This window comes from Myripristis murdjan, chromosome 6, assembly GCF_902150065.1.
Source record: "Myripristis murdjan chromosome 6, fMyrMur1.1, whole genome shotgun sequence".
Taxonomy (NCBI): domain Eukaryota; kingdom Metazoa; phylum Chordata; class Actinopteri; order Holocentriformes; family Holocentridae; genus Myripristis; species Myripristis murdjan.
In genome coordinates this window covers 2,529,988-2,548,878 of record NC_043985.1, presented here as the reverse complement: position 1 = coordinate 2,548,878, position 18,891 = coordinate 2,529,988, and the positions used below count along the sequence as shown (strand labels likewise).

The 18,891-nt window shown below is 41.5% G+C and overlaps 1 protein-coding gene across 1 annotated transcript; it reads left to right on the top strand.

The window, feature by feature from the left end:
- The first annotated feature begins 923 nt into the window (after positions 1-923).
- Positions 924-18,780, top strand: slc38a8a (solute carrier family 38 member 8a). The gene is made up of 10 exons (XM_030053283.1): positions 924-1,273; positions 4,644-4,842; positions 5,944-6,100; positions 7,248-7,352; positions 9,565-9,622; positions 13,292-13,406; positions 14,176-14,323; positions 15,285-15,487; positions 15,599-15,650; positions 17,806-18,780. The coding sequence occupies exons 1-10, from the start codon at positions 1,073-1,075 to the stop codon at positions 17,906-17,908; spliced, it is 1,341 nt and encodes a 446-aa protein (XP_029909143.1). The 5' UTR covers positions 924-1,072; the 3' UTR covers positions 17,909-18,780.
- Positions 18,781-18,891: the final 111 nt, after the last annotated feature.

The following is an 18,891-nucleotide window of genomic DNA, read 5'->3' as shown; positions in this document are numbered from 1 at the left end:
TAATTGTTGCCTGCCTCCCTCTCAGCCACATTCCTGCTCCTCACATTCACCTCCCTTCCCACTTACTGGCTCATTGATGTGACAGACTGATTTTAAAATTCTGGGACTGGGAGATGCCTCCACAAATGGTGCCTTCAAGGGTTGTTGGAAATATTTTGACTATGTGTTCAGCGTGTGCAAACTGAGGAAAGGAAACTGTGGGGTACAGGTTCATTGGTGGCTTAGGGTGTTAGAAAATTTTAGACCAAAGAAAATGAGAGAAAAAAATGTATCTAAGGCACTCTCTCTAAACAAATTCATAAATAGAACAAAACAGCTTTGGACTGCCTTCCATGTCTTTTCTGCTTCCTTCTTTTTTCCTATTGACACATTCACAATTTTGAGTCCCACTGTAAAAACTGTATTCAAATTTACAACTGTAAAAACAGTAAAAACAGAAGTACATTGTATTTCTGTTTTTCAACTGATTCAAAGAGGACAAGGCCTGTCACATCCCCCCTCTCTTTATTCATTTCCCCCCTCCTCTTCCTCAGTAGAATTGTCCTCACTGAGATGAATACTTCATCTTCATCACTACAGTCTGAGTCTGCAGAGCTTGCTGGGATCTCCTCTAGCGCTCTTATCCTCTCTGATTCCTTTACTCACCTTTCTTTTGCCGTAAAATGAGCTGATAATATCTGTGCATGATAATATCTAACATATCTAAATTTTCAATTCTAAACATTGGTCACCTTCTACTCCTACATATAATATATAATGACTTATCACATGGTCAACATGTCCTCGACAAGAGTTTTGGTAAATTATAACTCGACTGGATGACTGGGCCAAAAAAAAAAAAAAAAAAAAAAAAAACCTCAGCTAAAGGGATTTTCCGAGCCGCCTCTGAAAGCCTCACCTCCCTCCCTCAGGTCCACCCCTCCCCTCCTGGCTCGGTCCCGGCTCACCTTGCTCACTGAGCCAAGTGGCTGCAAGTAAGCCCGGCAACTCTGCAGCCGACCAGCTGTGTGTGTGTGCGTATGTACGTATGTGTGCGTGTGTGTGTGTTTTCCCCCAGTCCGCCCGCTGAAGCATGGAGGAGCTGGCCAGAGAAAGCATCAGCCTGCTGGCCTCGGCCTCGGCCAAGCCGCCGCTGGACGTGGCCGGGCCCCGGCTCGGCTCCATGGGGGCCATTTTCATCATGCTCAAGTCCGCCCTGGGCGCCGGACTCCTCAACTTCCCCTGGGCCTTCGACAAAGCCGGGGGCATCCGCAGCGCCGTCACCGTGGAGCTGGTGGGCTTTGAGAAATCTGTATTTATTTAAAGATCAAGATAAGATTGGTGAGACGTGTCTACTTCTGGAGGATGGCTTCTCTCTGCATTGCTGGGTTCTGCCTTTTTAATTTTTTTTTCCTACAAGTTGGTGCCTCCAACTTGCTTTAGATTTTCTAAGTTAAAGATTGAAGTTCAGAGGTAGATATGTCTAATTATTCCCACGATTCTGATGGGAAGTGTGTTGGAGTGGTGCATGCAGCATATCTGCAGAGGGGTGAAGCCAATTGGATCCCTCAGAGAGATCAAATAAGGAGATTGTGATCTGTTCCACCTGATAGGAGTGGCAGTGTGAGACTTGACCCCAGCACCTTCTAGATTAACTTCTTCCCTTATCTGTGTGGCTTTCTGCTCCCCCAGTTCACCACTGCAAACCGGGACATTTCTCCTCTCGGGCCCTGCCAGGCTTTTTCCTCATCTGCTTCACTTTTCCACTTTACCCTCTTCTTCTCTCTCCTTCTTCTCTCTCTCTTTCTTTTTGTAAATTTCTAAGCACTGTAAAAGCTAGTCCCATCCGCCTTAACAGCAGCCTCCCACCGGTGCATTTGAGTCCTGCTTGTTTTAGCTGTGTGTAATTGAAATAAAGGGGCTCCCAGGCTCCACATGAATATCTATGTAGATGTGCCCCGTTTGATAAAAGGGAGATATCACTTTCTGCTGTGCGGAGATAAAGCCCTCCTTCAGTGACAGTCCACACTAATACTGAAATGAATCCTGATTGTTTTTTTTTTTTTCCTTGTTTTTTTCCCCCTGAGAAAGCCTTGCAACCCTCTGGAGGAAACCTAAAGGTCCTTTTCCCCTTTGGTCTTGTGTAACTCACAGGACCAAACATCCATGCCAGCAATACATGGGGGAAAAATCTAAAGACAGAAATCCTTAATTTTTCAACTGTTCTTGTCATTACTTGCGTTCCACCTGCTGCAGCGAACTTGTTCTCTAACTTCCCACCCTGCCCTTTTGAGCAAACGAATAGAGGAGTGCTTAGGACCACTACAGGTGTCAGACACTGGGATTTTTTCCCCTCCTGTTCCCCTGTATGTGGAAGCTCAGTGAACAGTGTCATGGTGTACATGTGACACCCCGTCCAGGCGACGGGATTGTCACATTGTGTCATATCCTGTGTGTTGTGGTGGTTTCAGTGGCCTGGTAGTAAAGCAAATACACTGGAATCAGCTGGGATGTCCTGAAATGGCTAATTTGGTGGCTAATTTCTTTCTAATCATTCATAATCTTCATCATTCAATCATACATTTCCTTTCTGCTCATACCTAATTTGTTTTACAGTAGGGATGTCACAAGAATTGATACTCGGTTACCAATTCAGTACCAAAATTTTGAAATTCTTGATACTTTACTCTGTAACCCAGTTGTAATCGAGCCAACGTACTAAAATGCTTAACGCTGAAAATTTCTGTTATGTTTCTAGACCTATAAATCTAGATGAGCACATAATCTCACTGTAGTATTTACTGTTACAGCAGGGCATGTAATGCAGTCCTTCCAGCCTGAAATGAGTATTTTCTTGGTCTCTCTGCTTGGTCTTCTTGGTCTCTCTGCTCTCGGCTGATGTTGCATTTGGAACTTGGTGTTCTTATTCTAATAACTTGTCTAAAATACATCATTTCTCTTTATTAATTTTTCAGTGTAGTTTTTAAATAAAGGAGTGTGTGCTGAATGGGATTTAAGTTTTTTGGGAACTGTGGAAATTCCCTGGCATTGGTGTCGACTACCAAAATTGTGGCTTTGTGACATCCCTCGTATACGGCCATAGAGCGATATCATATCTGCCTAAAAACCAAGCTGAGTTAGCAAGCTGATAATGCTGAACACCAAAGTCTGATACCAAAAGAAATTGAAGTGATGTATCACATTTAACCTGTTCTTAATATTGGTGTAAAACAAATTTAAAGAGTAGAATGTTTGCATTGTGGCCCCCCTCCTCCTCCTTCCTCCCTTGCCTCTCCAAAACCAATCCTAACAGATGGAGTCTCTACTTTGTATTGTTCAATATTCAAAGATTAATACTTCAAAGCTTTTGTACTTGATGCGATGAAAAGTGATTCTGGTGCATCTCTGCATGTGCCGCCAAACTTTTAGCTCGCCCCGGAGAACAACGCTGACATGATTTTTTCCTCCTGTAATCTCCTCAGATTGTGTTGGACAGTGTAATTGGGGCTAAATGAGGTCAAAAACTTGATTTGACCGTTTTTTTTCTCCTTACTTCCCCGATTAGGACACTTCTCCCCATTAGCCTGCAGTGATCCTAAATACTTGGCTGTGTTTTGACTGGACAGTAACTGGGCAGCTTAACTGGATCATGCTGCTGTGGTTTGCATCCAGTCTGTCATTCTTTACCTTCTCTCTGCTCTGTCGTTTCCCCTTGGATCTCCTATAGAGCTCATTTTCAGCTCCTGAATTGCTCGTATGTGTATGTTGAAGTACTAATCCGAGACCCTATGACTATTCTTTGGAGATCAGCAATTCTGAAGGATGCTTTTCTGCTCCCCTCTTTTTTTTTTCCTTCTCCCTTTCTTGTACTAGAAGGCATTCCTCTTGTTTATCGCCTATGGGAATGTCAACAATTTCTCTTCCTCACCTCTGTGGAGTTCATCAACTCTCACTGCTCCTCATTAGCATGCAGACCCAGAGGAGACCCACAACACAACGGATGTTTTATTTATTTATTTATTTATTTTTGTACTCGAGCTATTTGTGTCAGCAGGGGTGTTGATCGGGGAAGGTGACATTAATCCCCCTATCATGCTGTTAGCAGGGACAGAAAGGGAATCTCCTGGGATTCTGTAGGAGCTGAGCTGCAACTAACGATTGTGTTTGTTATCATTTAATCTGTGGATTATTTTCTTGATTCGTCGATGAGTTGTTTGGTCCATAAAATGCAAGAAAATGGTGAAAAATGTTCAATTTCCCACAGCCCAAGGTGACGTCCTCAACCCAGAGATATTTAGTTTACTGTCACTGTGAACGAAAGAAAAGAAGCTGGAATTAGGGAATTTTGAAAGTTTCTTAATAAAAATGACTAAAAATAATTAATCGATTATCAAAATAGTTAGCAATTAATTGAATAGTTGGCAGCTAATCAATTATTTGACCAGTGGTTGCAGCTCTATTTGGTAGAAAGATATGAAACCAGAACACAGTGACAATGCATTGAGATCATCCCTGTGGTGACCGTTTTGTCACACTGGCAAGAAATAAAAATATTAGAAAGCGGTGTCATTTTAAGGTTGCGGCAGCGCTGTCAACCACGTCAACCCACCCAGCGCCCCTCGATTTGTTTTGGCTGATCTCTGTCCCCCCCCGTGTCCGTCCAGGTCTCCCTGGTCTTCCTGGTCAGTGGTCTGATCATCCTGGGCTACTCCTCGTCCATCAGCGGCCAGTGCACCTACCAGGCGGTGGTGAAGCAGGTGTGCGGCCCCGCCATTGGCCAGCTCTGCGAGGTCTGCTTCGTCTTCAACCTCTTCATGATCTCCGTGGCTTTTCTGGTCATAGTTGATGACCAGCTGGAGAAACGTGAGTTGGGGAGTCCGTTAAATGTGGCTGGGCTGGTGGGTCGGTGGATTTTAGTGGAGGTGTAGTCCTGTTTTTGACCCCTGTTTATGTTGGATATATGTCTAACCACACATTCGGAAACACTCCATTCATCTTTGTCCATTTTGCTTCATCCAGCTGTAAAATCCGATTTCCTTCCTCTTTGAAAATACAGACGCACAGAACAAGGCAGCTTTTATTGCCAGTGAATTAGATTTGTTTTCTTCTCACACACCCACTAATGCTCCTCCCCCTCCCTGCCTCCTATATAGTTTGTGGCAGGCAGCTCCTCCCTCCCATGGTGCACCTGTGCAGAGTTGGGGGGAGGGAGGGGCTGAGTGGACTCTGCTGCTGCAGGTCAGAGAAATAAAACGAAAACCCAGAGGGGATGAGAGGGTGCGTTGTGTGCTTTCTGATTGGTCCAAGAGCCAGAATTTGATTCGTTAGTTGATGGTAATTATTCCTTAAGTTGAGATCACTGGTTCTCCTAAAAGTAGTCCAGGGACCCCCAGGGGTTCTTGAGGGTCTTCCAGGGGGTCCTCGGCAAAATGAGGAATAGGAATAATAACTCTAATTATTAGCATCGGTAGAAAAAGCTGGACATTTTGATGTATAATGATGTTGAAAACGTGGGAACAAAGACACCCAAGTGCTTGTAGAGCAAGATGTTTCTGTGGGGATCTGCAAGCAAAATCTGTGAACATGATGTCACTGGCTTTTGAGGGTTGTAGTGTTGAAAGTAGAGGTTGGATTGCTAATAGCAAAAAAACAGGACAACTTGGTCGTGAATGTTGAAAACTGGGACATTTTAGGGTGTTACAGATATTTGTCAGGACTTGGGACGTCCAGCTTGAAACCAGTTCTCCTGTTCACGACATGAAAAACCACATGAATTCTGACGGTTCAGACCGCGACCACATGGCCACAGATGTATCAGATTTATTTCGAAATGAGAAACCAAATTTCTTACTTTGAGACACAAAGCCTGACTTGAATGTCCAAAACAACAAGTAGTCCCACCATCCCCTTGGTTTCCTTGTGACTGTATTTGTGTCCCCGCATGGCCGCTGTGTGTCTTGGAAGTGTGTGGCTCGCTGTACGAGCTGGTCAGTGGCTTGCCGGATTCGGAGATGCCATATCACTGGTACACAGACCATCGCTTCGCCCTGCTGCTCCTGTGTGTCCTGCTCATCCTGCCGCTGTCCATCCCCAAAGAGATCAGCATTCAGAAATACATCAGGTCAGCTGTACGCACACACACACACACACACACACACACACACACACACACACGCACGCACGCACGCAGGTGTCACATGTCATATGGACACATGTACACATTAATTTAGCAGTCTGCCATACACACTCTAGGTTTCATACAGGGGTGAATAATTTGGGATATTTTATTTGTTTTTATTTTTATATAATTTTCAAATTTTATTTCAGTGTAGTTTCAGGGTGGTTTGATCGTTGTTTATTTTATTTATTCTTTTTTTTTTTTTTTTTTTAATTTCCATAAAATATCCATATTGGCCTTAAATCAAGATTTCTGACATGCTGATATGTTCAAAATGTGCCCTGGCTGTGGCTGTGGTCAGCGTTGTCTCAGGCAGAGCATCATCCAAGCCTGTTTCAGTAGCATGAATCATCAGTTTTGTTTTAAAGAAAATGTTGCATAAAAATAAATTTGGCATGCTTTACACCTAAGTTGGAGTCATTTTCTTATTTTGCCACGTGGAATGTGCACATTTTGAAAAGTGTTGTATTTTACGTATGTCTGCACCTGCCAGTGGGCCTTCACAATAAGAGCAGGCATAATAAAATGTCCATTCCACTGCAGGAGACTTGATGTTCTCTGCAGTTAGGTAGAAGAAATATGTGCATATATCGGCATCGGCATCAGCATCGACCAAAAGAGTTGGAAAATATCAGCATATCTGATATTGGCAAAAACTCCAATATCGTGCATCCTTAATGATTAGGTGTGTTTCAACCAAAAATTCATATTCAAAAATCAAGGGATTTTGATTGTATGTTGTGAAATCTTAAGTACCCCTGTATGATTTGCAAAATGGTTTCTTGCAATGTAAAATGTGGGTAAATTGTAGTAGACAGGCCAAACATTCAAAATCACTGGTGTGGTCTTTTAGCACCTAGTTTTTGTCTTAGTTGTAGGTCACAATAATCGTCTTGACTCAGACATGCGTGCCTTTATATTTATACAAGTCTCACACATGCATATATCTGGAAACTGACTGGACAGTGAGTAGACAGGTGCTGAAAAAGAACTGAACTCGCTCAACTAATCTTCCACACACGTTCACTGCAGCACAACTAATATGTCAGTGTTTGGTTAATCTTTGTGTTTTATCAACCTCTTTCCTCAGTGTGCTTGGCACTCTGGCAGCGACCTACCTGACGGTGGCCATCATCATTAAATACCACACCATGCCTTTACTGCAGGCTCGCGTCACCCCCCTCTACAGCAGCGGGCAAGTGTCTGTGTGTGTGTGTGTGTGTGTGTGTGTGTGTGTCTGTGTGCGTGTGTTAGGACAAATGATGGCATCCAGGGCACGAAACAAACTATTTGCTCCACTGGCTGCTGTGGCTGGTGAATTCAGAATCAGTCTCAGGAGCAGAAGTGGCTGTCTGAAGACAAATCAGCTTCCTGCAGGGGCGAGTAGAGTTGGCAGACTTAAGCTTTTCTCACACAGGTTGTGTTGTTACCTCAGTATGAGATCAGAGTCTCAGACGGGGTCACATTGTCATGATTATTTGAATATCAGTACAAGTAAGGGGACGACAGAAATCTTTTTACAAATAGGCCACTCAGAAGTATCCCACAATTTATTTTCAGTATTGTTTTGCATATTTATCACATTAGATGGTGCTTTCAGCCCTTTTAGGACTTAGGGTTAACATGCAGTAGCAAACCAGGAAGATACAGTTTTGTTTTGGTTTTTTTTAGGTCATGAAAATGTATGCAAGGCTGATGGGGCAAAAATTGTTTTGTTAAATACTTGTTTCCACTGCTATTTATTACTTCTTAACCCTGATTCCAGTGGCCGCAGCCAACATACTGTCTTGCAAAGCTGTAGAGGGCTTAGTTTAAAACTAGAGTGAAGAGTGAAGGCAACATTATGCTAAATTTTGGTGAGGGAAAAGCTGGCATGGCTATTTTCACAGTCCTTTGACCTCTGACCCCTCCTACCATGCAGTTTGCGGCACAAACCATGGTTTTAGCATGCAAATGTGTTATTTTTACCTATTTTAAAATGGTGCATTTGTGCATATTATGAACAGTGTTGGAGCTGCATAAATTGGGTTTGACTGGAAAGCTGAGGCTCTTGAGGAGTCAATGAGCCACATTTGATTCATGTGTGCTGATGTTGGCCCCGATAGCTGCCATTCATTGTAGTGTAGTTTTTTCAAACTTGGCGTCGCTGTATAAAATGACCTACAGTGACCTCTAGGATAATCACAGCCTCATGAAACTGTACAGCCACAAACAAGAGACCTGGGGCATTCAGAGGATGTCTGGTTTTCCATGTATATTAACAAATTAATAAAGGAAAGTGTCTGGGTAAGTTCCAGAACACAGCGCTCGCCATCCAATGCAATTCTTACATTGGACATTTGCAATTCTTGCAAATGTCCAATGTTTTTGATACCAAATCAAAGAATGGCTGTTTTTATGGTGTTCGTCAAGGTCTTGGTGTCCTAATATGGTATTTTGGGGGCATTTTTGACCATTTTAGTGATTTCATTATTGCATTACAATTTAACATGCTCCGAAATATGTGTGAGTCCTTATGTGAGCAACTCATACAGTTTTCATGCAGTTTTTACACTGTGTTTAAGAGGTATTTTTTTGTACTTTGTTAGGATGTAACAAATAGCTGTGTTGAAGTATTTTGCAAGATAGTTTTGGTGCCATTGTCCTTCCACTGAAAACGCTCCGACTTATGCTCCAAATAATTGAAAGTCATGGAGGAGTCGTTGAATTTTAAATCTGGAATACAATGGGACTATGTGGGCTAAGAAGGTTGCTGCAGCATTAGCTGACTGTCATGCTATTATATGGTTTAGGTCACCGACCTGCCAAAGACTGAAAATTGAAAGAATTAATCACTAAATAAATGGTAAACAGCAGGGTGTTATGCTGGGTGTGTATGTGTTGTTGGTGGGGGGAAACGGGCCTGTAAAATGCCCTCTATTTTTATGACATTTTATAAAATGTTTTGTATTATTTCAACAGTTTTACCCTGTAGGCCATGTCTTCACTTTAGTAAATATACTTTGTAACTTGAACAAGTCGATATTTTGAGGTTGTTTCCAGCAAGACTGGCTGTCAGGAGTCTCATCCATAAATCTGCTTTGAATCCAGGCCACCAGGACGACCAAACTAGATCAGAGCCTCCTGTTGTGGACTTTGTTCTGCTTTTCGTTCACTCCCATCCTTAAAAACCACCGTCAGTGTCATGATGCTCTGTCTGGCCCACTGACTCCTCTCCCTTGCTCTTGTCAGCTGTTGGCACCTTTGATTGACAGATGAACTCTATAGTGAAGTGTCTTTAAATGTCATGGCATTAGAAAGTGAGCCCTAATATTTTTTTTTTTTCTATTTTTTGACATTTGTGAACTCAACCAAAGTGACGTGTTCTCCTGCCGTGTGTGTGTGTGTGTGTGTGTGTGTGTGTGTAGGATCAGCTCTTGGGCTTCCATGTTCAGCGTCATCCCAACCATCTGCTTCGGTTTCCAAGTGAGTGGATGTTCAGTGAAGACTATTTCAGACATGTGTAATGCAACATGGTGGCTGCAGGCTGTGTGTGTGTGTGTGTGTGTGTGTGCACCTATGAATTTTAGGGAGTGGGAAATATCTCTGTTACAAATGTGAGACTGTAAGTGCATGCATGCAAGTATATGTTATTGTCTGCTGTGCCAATCTTGTTGTCTAAAGTGATGTTGATATTTGCCTACATTTGATGTTACTGACTCTGTTGTATCAAGCTTACTTACTGCTGAATTCGGTCAGTAATAGATGATTGATTTAATATTAAAGGACCAATTCCCTCAAAATAGGGGAAAAATATTTTCCTTTTACCTCTCATACAGTCTAACCATCCACATAGTTTCTGTTTGACTTGGCGAGGTTTCCAGTCGGTCTGCAATTGTTCCCGTCTCCCATCTTCCCAGTACAATGGGTCTGGATGGCTGTTCTTTTGTGGAGCTCAAACCATCAGCTGTGAAAAACTCAGCAGCAACAGCTCTTTCCAAAAACCCGTAAACCACCATACAGATCAGGACTTCCAGGACATATCCAGTTCATTTTTATTTATTTATTTATTTTTTGTTATGTCTGCAGCAAAAAATGAATAGGGTTTCTGGATCATGTTTGCCGATAATCTTGTTTAAATATGTTAAACCATGAGGTGGATCTTTTACATGTGTTATCAACTTATTAATAAAATTAAATAAAATAAAAAAAATGCTATCAAACTCGGACCAGAAAATGTTTCGAGATGTTAATGTCAATTTTGACAGTGCTGAGATAACTAATGCTGACAGTTTATTTCAGTTTAAAACTTGCTCTACACCACGACAACAAATAACAACATCCATGTTAAATCCAAAGATATTAAAGCAGTCAGCACTGGCTTTGGGCTAAGTTGAAGCAGTGATTTTGTGCGTTCTCTTGGTCTTCTGACAAGGTGATGGAACTGGCTCCGAATAACTTGGGTCTGTGGCACAGATACCTGCCTTCTGTTGATGAGATCTACTTCCTGCCAAAGAGCCGTAGCAAACTGTACCTGCCCACCCCCCAACTAGTACAAATTAGAGGCAGTCAGATTCACTATAGTATTATTATACAGCAGTTGGTTCTCATAGTCTGAGTGGTCTGTACATTTCAAATGAAATGATTCACCAAGTTAACACATGGCACATGGTGGTTTGATGTCTGCACAGACATTTGACATGCAGAGTCCATATTCTGAATCCATTCTTGGCCAAGTATTTCAGCACCTTTCTGTGTTGTGAACTGTGGTGGCCACTGAAATGATGCTGGGAGAGCTTTGTCAATAATCTGCAGGACCCTGGCTTTCTCAAGAGAGTTTAAGTGAGCGCAAGTGGAGTGTAAAGGTCAGCTGGCTGGCACAGCCTGGGGCTGCTATGCTCCATGGGAGCCCAGCAGCCTGAGCGTTTAATGTTTAATAGCAGGGCAGAGCGGAGGAAAAGATTACTCCGTCAGTCTAAAACAGGACAGAGTGATGTGTAACTTACCAAGTTGCCAGGGTAACCCCTGAAGGATTGTAGCAAGATCTAATAAAAGGAGGGGAAAATGAGACTGGATTGATGCATGTCCACCCCCGACCCCTCCCTTCCCCTCACACACACACACTCCCTCCCTTGGGCTGAGTGATTGCAGTGCAAAGGGCTGAAAGGCGAACTGATGAGATCCTGAGAGGAGCAGAGGAGGGAAGGCAGGGAGGAGAAACAAGATTGAAAACTGTGCGATGGCAGCTGGGATGGGGTCGGGGACGACGACTCTGTACTCTGACCTCCACGACGGTTTAAGTGGCTCTGTTGTGCTGCTTTGGGCCCATAGCCTTCATTTCATTCCCTGTTTGATCTCAGTTCATCATAACGTCGAAACATCAGAGTGAATCAGACATGGACCATTGATTGCTTGCCTTGTACCTGAGCTGCAAACAGACAAGGGAAGTGGCACAGCTCCCTGATGTTTATGGTGCACTTTATCCTTCATGTTCTCTCTCCTTGTACTGTATGGAGGTTTGTTTCAGTGCAAAGAAGAATGCATCTGAATCTCTCATCTCATTTCATAGCATTTTGAGGATTGTCTACTTCATTGCTTCTTAAAGGACCTTACTTTCCTCACTTAACTGCCATTCATGTTCAAAAAATGTGGAAAACGTGCTCTGTGAAACTTGAAAGTTGCTATTCATAGGTTCCAAAATTCCACCTTGTTAATACTAGGCCTACACGTATGTTTGCTAAAATTGTTGCTTAACTCTATTATAATCACTTCAAATTCACCCATTACAGTTTTTCTCGATTGCTAAGACACATTTCTCAAAAGTTGCTCTCCTTTTCTCTAAACTGTGAACACAAAACCCAATTTTCAAGCTACATTCACAAAACCTCAGACTCCTTTTGCAAAACCAAACTTTCACCTCAAAACAGTTCAATCTGTGCTCAAAACTGAACTGTGTTGTCAAATTGTGCCCCGAGTCAATCAAAATTAAAAACACTACTGAGCAGTCACTAAACACTACATAGAAAAATAGAAAACACAATGCTCATGACATGAAGCTGTAGAAATAAATGTTTATTGTTCACTGTAGGCTAAATGCATGTTGCAAAACAAAAAACCTGTGCATTTAGCACTTGTACATAGTAAAAAAAAAAAAAAAAAAAAGTACAAAAAACATAAATCTTGTAAATTTAGCACTTGTATACAGTAAGCCTACATAAAAATAAAGTACAAAAATATACAAATGAGAAGTGCATTACTCAGCCACAGCATCATTTCTCCGTACTGGGTCGACCTCCTCGACCTCCTCTCACTCAAACTCCTCCTCTCAGATTTCTGTCCATTGTAGTGCCTCACACAGCAGTGCTCTCTGAACTGGCTGATATATGTTCCCTCACATCATGAGCCACAAGTGTGATCAATTTTGAGTTGTTGTGTTCAACCAGTGACACCAGTGCTTTACTTGTGTTTGACTTTTGCTCCCTGTGCTCACAGTTATGCAACATAAGTGCATCACAGTGAGAAAATGTGTATAAACTTGTCAAAGAAGTGCAACATGTGTTTTAGTGGCTGAGAATATGTCTGCAAGTTGTGTCTAACTCTGCGAAAAGTGCTTAAGGTTCTGCCTTATGGGTTATGGGTTCAGAGCACTGTGAATTTGGTTCAGACAAGAGGCTTTAGTGTTTTAGCAATTGAGAAATACTGTAATACTAGAACGGTTCTTCAATTCAGGTATTAGAATCGGTATCTGGAAGGAAAAAATGGTGTTGGAATATCTCTAATTAATTCTAAATGTGTTCTGCAATCAAAACTGGAAGAGGTTTTTGGTTCAGAGCCCAAGTGAATATCCACAGTTGACTTAAAGTTGCCCCACAGAAAAAGGAAACAAACTCCTTGCATGTGATCTACAAACAGTGGAAGCTCTTGCTGTTCAGTCCGACATATATCTGAACTTAGCCGCCCCCCCCAGCTCAGCCACTTCAGGTCTTATCGGAGCACTCGGGTGTTGACAAGTCAGCCACATTTCATTCCACAGCAGAGGGGGAACTGATGTATGAAATGAGCCGCTGTAGCGATAGGTTGGGTACTCACAGGCTTTGACGGCACATGGTTGAGAACCACTGATCTGGTTTAATGTCTTGCCTGTATGTGTTCCAGTGCCACGAGGCGTCCATTGCCATTTACAGCAGCATGGAGAACCAGCGGCTCTCCCACTGGGTCGTCATCTCTGTGGTCTCCATGATCTTCTGCCTCATCATCTACTCCCTCACCGGTCAGAATTGTATCTCCTTCTCTCTTCCACCACCGTCTGCACACTCAGATCTCTATGAGTCCCAGCAGGAATGCCAGAGAGAGAAATTAAAAAGGTCAAAAGAGTTTTGGTGATGTAGAAGTCAGCTTTAGATGTTTGATGGAGAGGTCTGAGGACAGGTGAGATGAGAAGAGCATGTTGTGGATATAATGAAGTGGACCCTGGGGGGAAAAAAGAGATTTCTTGACCTAAGCTCTCACTGGTCAATATTTCCTCCTCACCTCCAGAACGGAGCATCATGATTTGACTTTTGAGCAAAAGGAAAGGAATGTCCGTTTATTTTGATGCTCCTGTGATGTTTCATTTGGTGAGCTACATTGTGGGCCAGAATTTGACTACAAGAGAGAAATGAGGAAAAAAAAAAAACAGTAAAATGGTTGGGTCTAGCAACTTGGTATTGTTTTTTTTTTTTTTTTTTTTTTATAAGAGCACAAAAGCTTATAGTTTCATGTTTATTAAAAAGTTCTGAAATTGCCGAGTGTGGGTGTAAATGGCACTCATTGAAAAATGTACAAAATTTAAAGGTTTAAAGGATTAGTTTGGGTTTCTTTGTCTTAATGACTATACATGATTAAATTTATAAACTATTACTGTGACTTTAATCATTCAGTTTTAGCGTCACTGTACAAAATCTATAACAGATGATTAATAAAAATACAGAAGAATGTTTGCTGACCATGTAGCTGTCAGTGAAGTACAAGCTGGTGTCATGTGTCTGTCTCTGTTGCAGGAGTTTATGGTTACCTGACGTTTGGCAAGAACGTGAAGCCTGACATTTTGATGTCGTACACCGGTGACGACATTCTGATGCTCGTCGCTCGGCTGCTGTTTGGAGTCTCTATCATCACCATCTATCCCATCATCCTCCTGCTGGGCAGGTTAGGCACATTTAAGGAGACAATAATTTATAACTCAACTGACTCTTAGTAAAGGATTTTTTTTTTTTAAGTCCTTGCCAGCTAGGGCTGAGTGATAAGTGTCTTACATTAGAATTGTGTCATGATGATATTGTGACAGACTACTATGGTGTCCAAGATGACGATAATGCAAAATTTATTCAAAAAGTGACACATTGAGGTTTTGTAGGGAAATTATTTGAAAATTTCAGTTCTATGAACTAAACACTGAACATTAATTTTGATTATTTAACATGATCCTGCATATGTTAGTCCTGTTGTGACTTAGTTAAACCAATAATTAATTTAAAATCCGCCATGAACTAACTGATGCAAATATACAAGGATACAAGGAAGTTTATTGGTCATTATACAACAGGTTGTATAATGAAATTAAAATGTGGTTCCCTCTTGATTGATTAATTGATTGTATAAAAAATAAAATTATTAAACATGGAGGAATTCAGATTCAGAAGCTGCTCTGTAGTCTGGTGGTACGGCAGTGGATACTTCTGTATCTTTTGCCTGAAGGCAGCAGGACAGGCTGTGGCTGGGGTGGCTGTTGTCTTTTAGGATCCTTTTGGCTCTGCGCAGGCACCTCACCTGGTAAATGTGTTCAATTATGTATGTAAATGTATATGATAATTTTTTTAAAAAAAATCATATGATATTGGACTGTCAACATTGGACTTTCTGTTGTTTGCCACCTGTATTGATGCACTTCGAGAGCAAGTGAAATGAAGTTAAATATTGTACTGTATTTACAACTAGGAGACTGACAGTTTTGTATGTACAATAAATGTGACATAAAGTTCATTATTGAAATTAAAAAGTGTGCAAGCGGATATAAATCCGCTTTGGAAAGCTGAATTCCCTCTGACAGGGTTAGAGTTGGTTTGTTACACTGACCAGCCTACTCAGACACCTGATTGCTCCACATCAGGTCAGTGATCCAGGACCCCCTGTTGAGCTGGCGGCGGCGGTGGGACGGCCTGCTGACGGAGGAGTTTGAGTGCCGCAGCCGCTACGTGCTGACAGTCCTGTGGGTAACAGTGACGCTGCTCATCACCATGTTTGTGCCAGACATCAGCAAGGTCATCAGTGTCATTGGAGGCATCAGTGCCTTCTTCATCTTTATCTTCCCAGGTAAAAGGAATACACACACAAGCACACACAGACACACACTCTAACATGTATGAAACACACACTGTATATATTCTATCTAAGTTCAACTTCTATCCCTTGAATCCTGTACAGGGCTGTGTCTGATCTTTGCCATGCAGTCTGAGCCAGTATCCTGTAAGACCAGGTGAGACTGCAGTTTAGTTTTCTTACATGAATATAAGTATTTATGTAAATATAGGCACGACTTAAATCCAAAGAAATACTTAGATGCCAAAGAAATGAATATACTTGGAAGACTGAAACTCAAATGCTTGAGTAAAAAGAAAAAAATATATAAATGTTTTGCTTTTGTCAGCATATCCACCCTTGGAGCAACCTTGAGCATGTGCAGATTTCTTTCTGATAGCAGTTAGATGTGTATGTATTTGGAAAGTAACACAGTATTTATAATTTTGCCCTTGTACACCACCAACAGTGGATTTGAAATGGAGTAACCAAGATTTGATTGAAGCGCAGACTTTCAGCTTTAATTTTAGGGGTTGAACTAAAATATGGCATTAACCTTTTAGGAATTACAGCCAGTTTTATACATTGTTACTCCCTTTTCAGTGGCTCAAAAGTCATTGGACAAACTATACATAATATACATAACTGTAATTTTTATGGTTATATTGAGTATTTGGAGGTAAATCCTTTGCAGTCCGTGACTGCCTGAAGTCTGGAGCCCATGGACAACATCACCAAATTCTGAGTTTCCTCCCTTGAGATGCTCTGTCAAGCCTTTACTGCAGCTCCTTCAGTTGCTGCTTGTTTGTGGGTCTTTCGGCCATCAGTTTGGTCTCAGCAGGTGAAAAGCAGATCAGCTGGGTTGAGGTATGCGGACTGACTTGGCCATTGAAGAATATTCCACTTCTTTGCTTTCGCAGTGTATTTTGGGTCACTGTCCATCTGCACTGTGAAGTGCCGTCCTGTCAGTTTTGTGGCATTTGGCTGAATCTGAGCAGATAGAACAGCCCTATAAACATCAGAATTCATCCTGCTACTTCCATCAGCAGTCACATCATCAACAAACACCAGTGACCCACTTCCACTGGCAGTCATACATGCTCATGCCATAACACTGCCTCCACCATGCTGGACAGATGATGTGCTCTGCTTTGGGTCATGAGCTGTTCCTTTCATTTGCCACATTTTTTTCTTCTCATCATTCTGGTGCAAGTTCATCTTTGTAAAGTTGTTGCTATCTGTCTGATAGATTTTATTTTGCTTTTTGAGCCTAACGATGGCCTCCTTCACCTGCATAGACATCACTTTGGATTGCACTTCCACTGTAGAGGGGTCTGATAAACAGAGACTAAGTGCAAAAGCAAACACTTGGAATGATCTCCAGACCTTTTATTTTCTTCATTTGTCCTGGAATAATGAGGGAAAAGGCCACACCTGGCCATGAAACTGCTTTTTAGTCAAGTGTCCAATTACTGTTGAGCCTCTGAAAATGGGGTGGGATGCCATATTTTTGTTTGCTTGTATATACACACACACACACACACACATATATATATATAGATATCTATATCTATAGATATAGATATCTATCTATCTATCTATCTATCTATCTATCTATCTCTCTCTCTCTCTCTCTCTCTCTCTATATATATATATATATATATATATAGATAGATAGATAGATAGATAGATATACACATTCTTTATATACATACATTGTTTTTAAACTTGGGTCAGGTACCTTTTTTGGGTGTACTTATAATCATCATCATGTCACCCAAACAATGACAGCTCAGGTGATAACTTGAGATGCCACTGGTTGATTTTGGTGAAACATTTGAAAAATTATATTAACTAGCCTAATGGGTGCAATATAATTAAAGGGGAAAAAAATTAACTTTGGAATACCATACCTACTGTTTCATGGGTCCAGCTTTGATGAGACTTGGAGGGATGATACATCTCATAAATGCAGTCTTTTTTTTTTTTTTTTTTTTTAAGTGCACTAATTGACCTTTTATCACAGGTGGCCCATCAAGCCAAACATTTTTAACTCCAAATGCAATATCTCAGAAACCACTGGTGCAGTTAATTTGAAGGGATGATGCTTCAAATGTTTGAAATATTCCACTGATTGGTCTTGTGAGGGCGGCATAATTCAGTGTCAAAATTTAGGAACTTTGACAAGTTGTAACTGCTACACCAGCGGTCTGATTTAGGTTAAATCTGGACGGGCAATGCGTTGGCCCAAGGGGAGACTGCATCATTTGTTGTGAGCGACGCCATGCTTCATCAGTAATTTTGTGTTGTGACTATGTTCCTCTCCTCTCCAGAATCACCCTCACTGTTTGGGGCGTGGTGACTCTGATCTGCGGAGCCTTCATCTTCGGCCAGAGCACCACCATCGCCGTCATGCAGCTCCTTGGAAAAATCTGACCCCTCCAACCCCATTCTTTTTGCCTTCCTAAAATTCTACCACCGCTGACCTGGGCATCTTGTTTTCTTGGAGATGGTGGTAACTAACTATACCCTCCCCCCTACCCACCGTGGTGCATTATGGACTCACTTCAGCACAATTGAGTGGCCCTTTTTATCTTGCAGCTGTGACTGGTCTCTTACATTGGATGGAACACCCTAAACGTCCGTCCTTCCTTCAGTATTGATCTGTGTGTCACTTTTATGATCGTTGGATAGTTATAGGATAGTGGATAGGGCAAGTTTTAAATGTCCCCAGTGTTAATTCTTTTATTATTTCTGTAGACACAATTTGGGTTAGTTTGCTCATTATGTTAGTACGCACAATATTAAATTGGAAGTATTCTGGTGTAACTTTTGAAGAGAAGCTACAAAGTTCAACCTACATGATACATTTCCTCAAGAAATCCTTTACAATAAAGTCAGGTTTGTTGGCTACCAACACCTAAGGAAATGTACCTGCAGCCAAGTAGACCAGGAAAACTTTCATGATTATGACCACACAACCATGCATTTTAATTTAATTTAATTTAATTTTTTTTTTTTATTAATTTGCACAGTATGCACACTAACACCAGAATATGTATTGAAGGAGGACAGCATGGGAGTGTTCACACTGACAGCTATTGTTACCTTGCGGGGCCATACAAAATGGAAGGGGATCGGGTAGTCCAGCTAAACTGATGTTTCTGTATAGGTATATGTATGATTTGACTGTAAATACTGTCATGTTAAAAATCTATTTTGTAAGTTAAAAAAAAAAAAAAAGAAATTATGTACTCATGTGTTGCATTCTAACTTGAGATTTGTAATTGAGTAGTGAGATTTGTATTTATCCATGTCCCAAGTTAGCATTTAGTTGTGTGTGTGTGTGTGTGTGTGTGTGTGTGTGTGTGTGTGTGTGTGTGTGTGTGTGTGCGCACGCATGGAGTGAATCGTGTTTG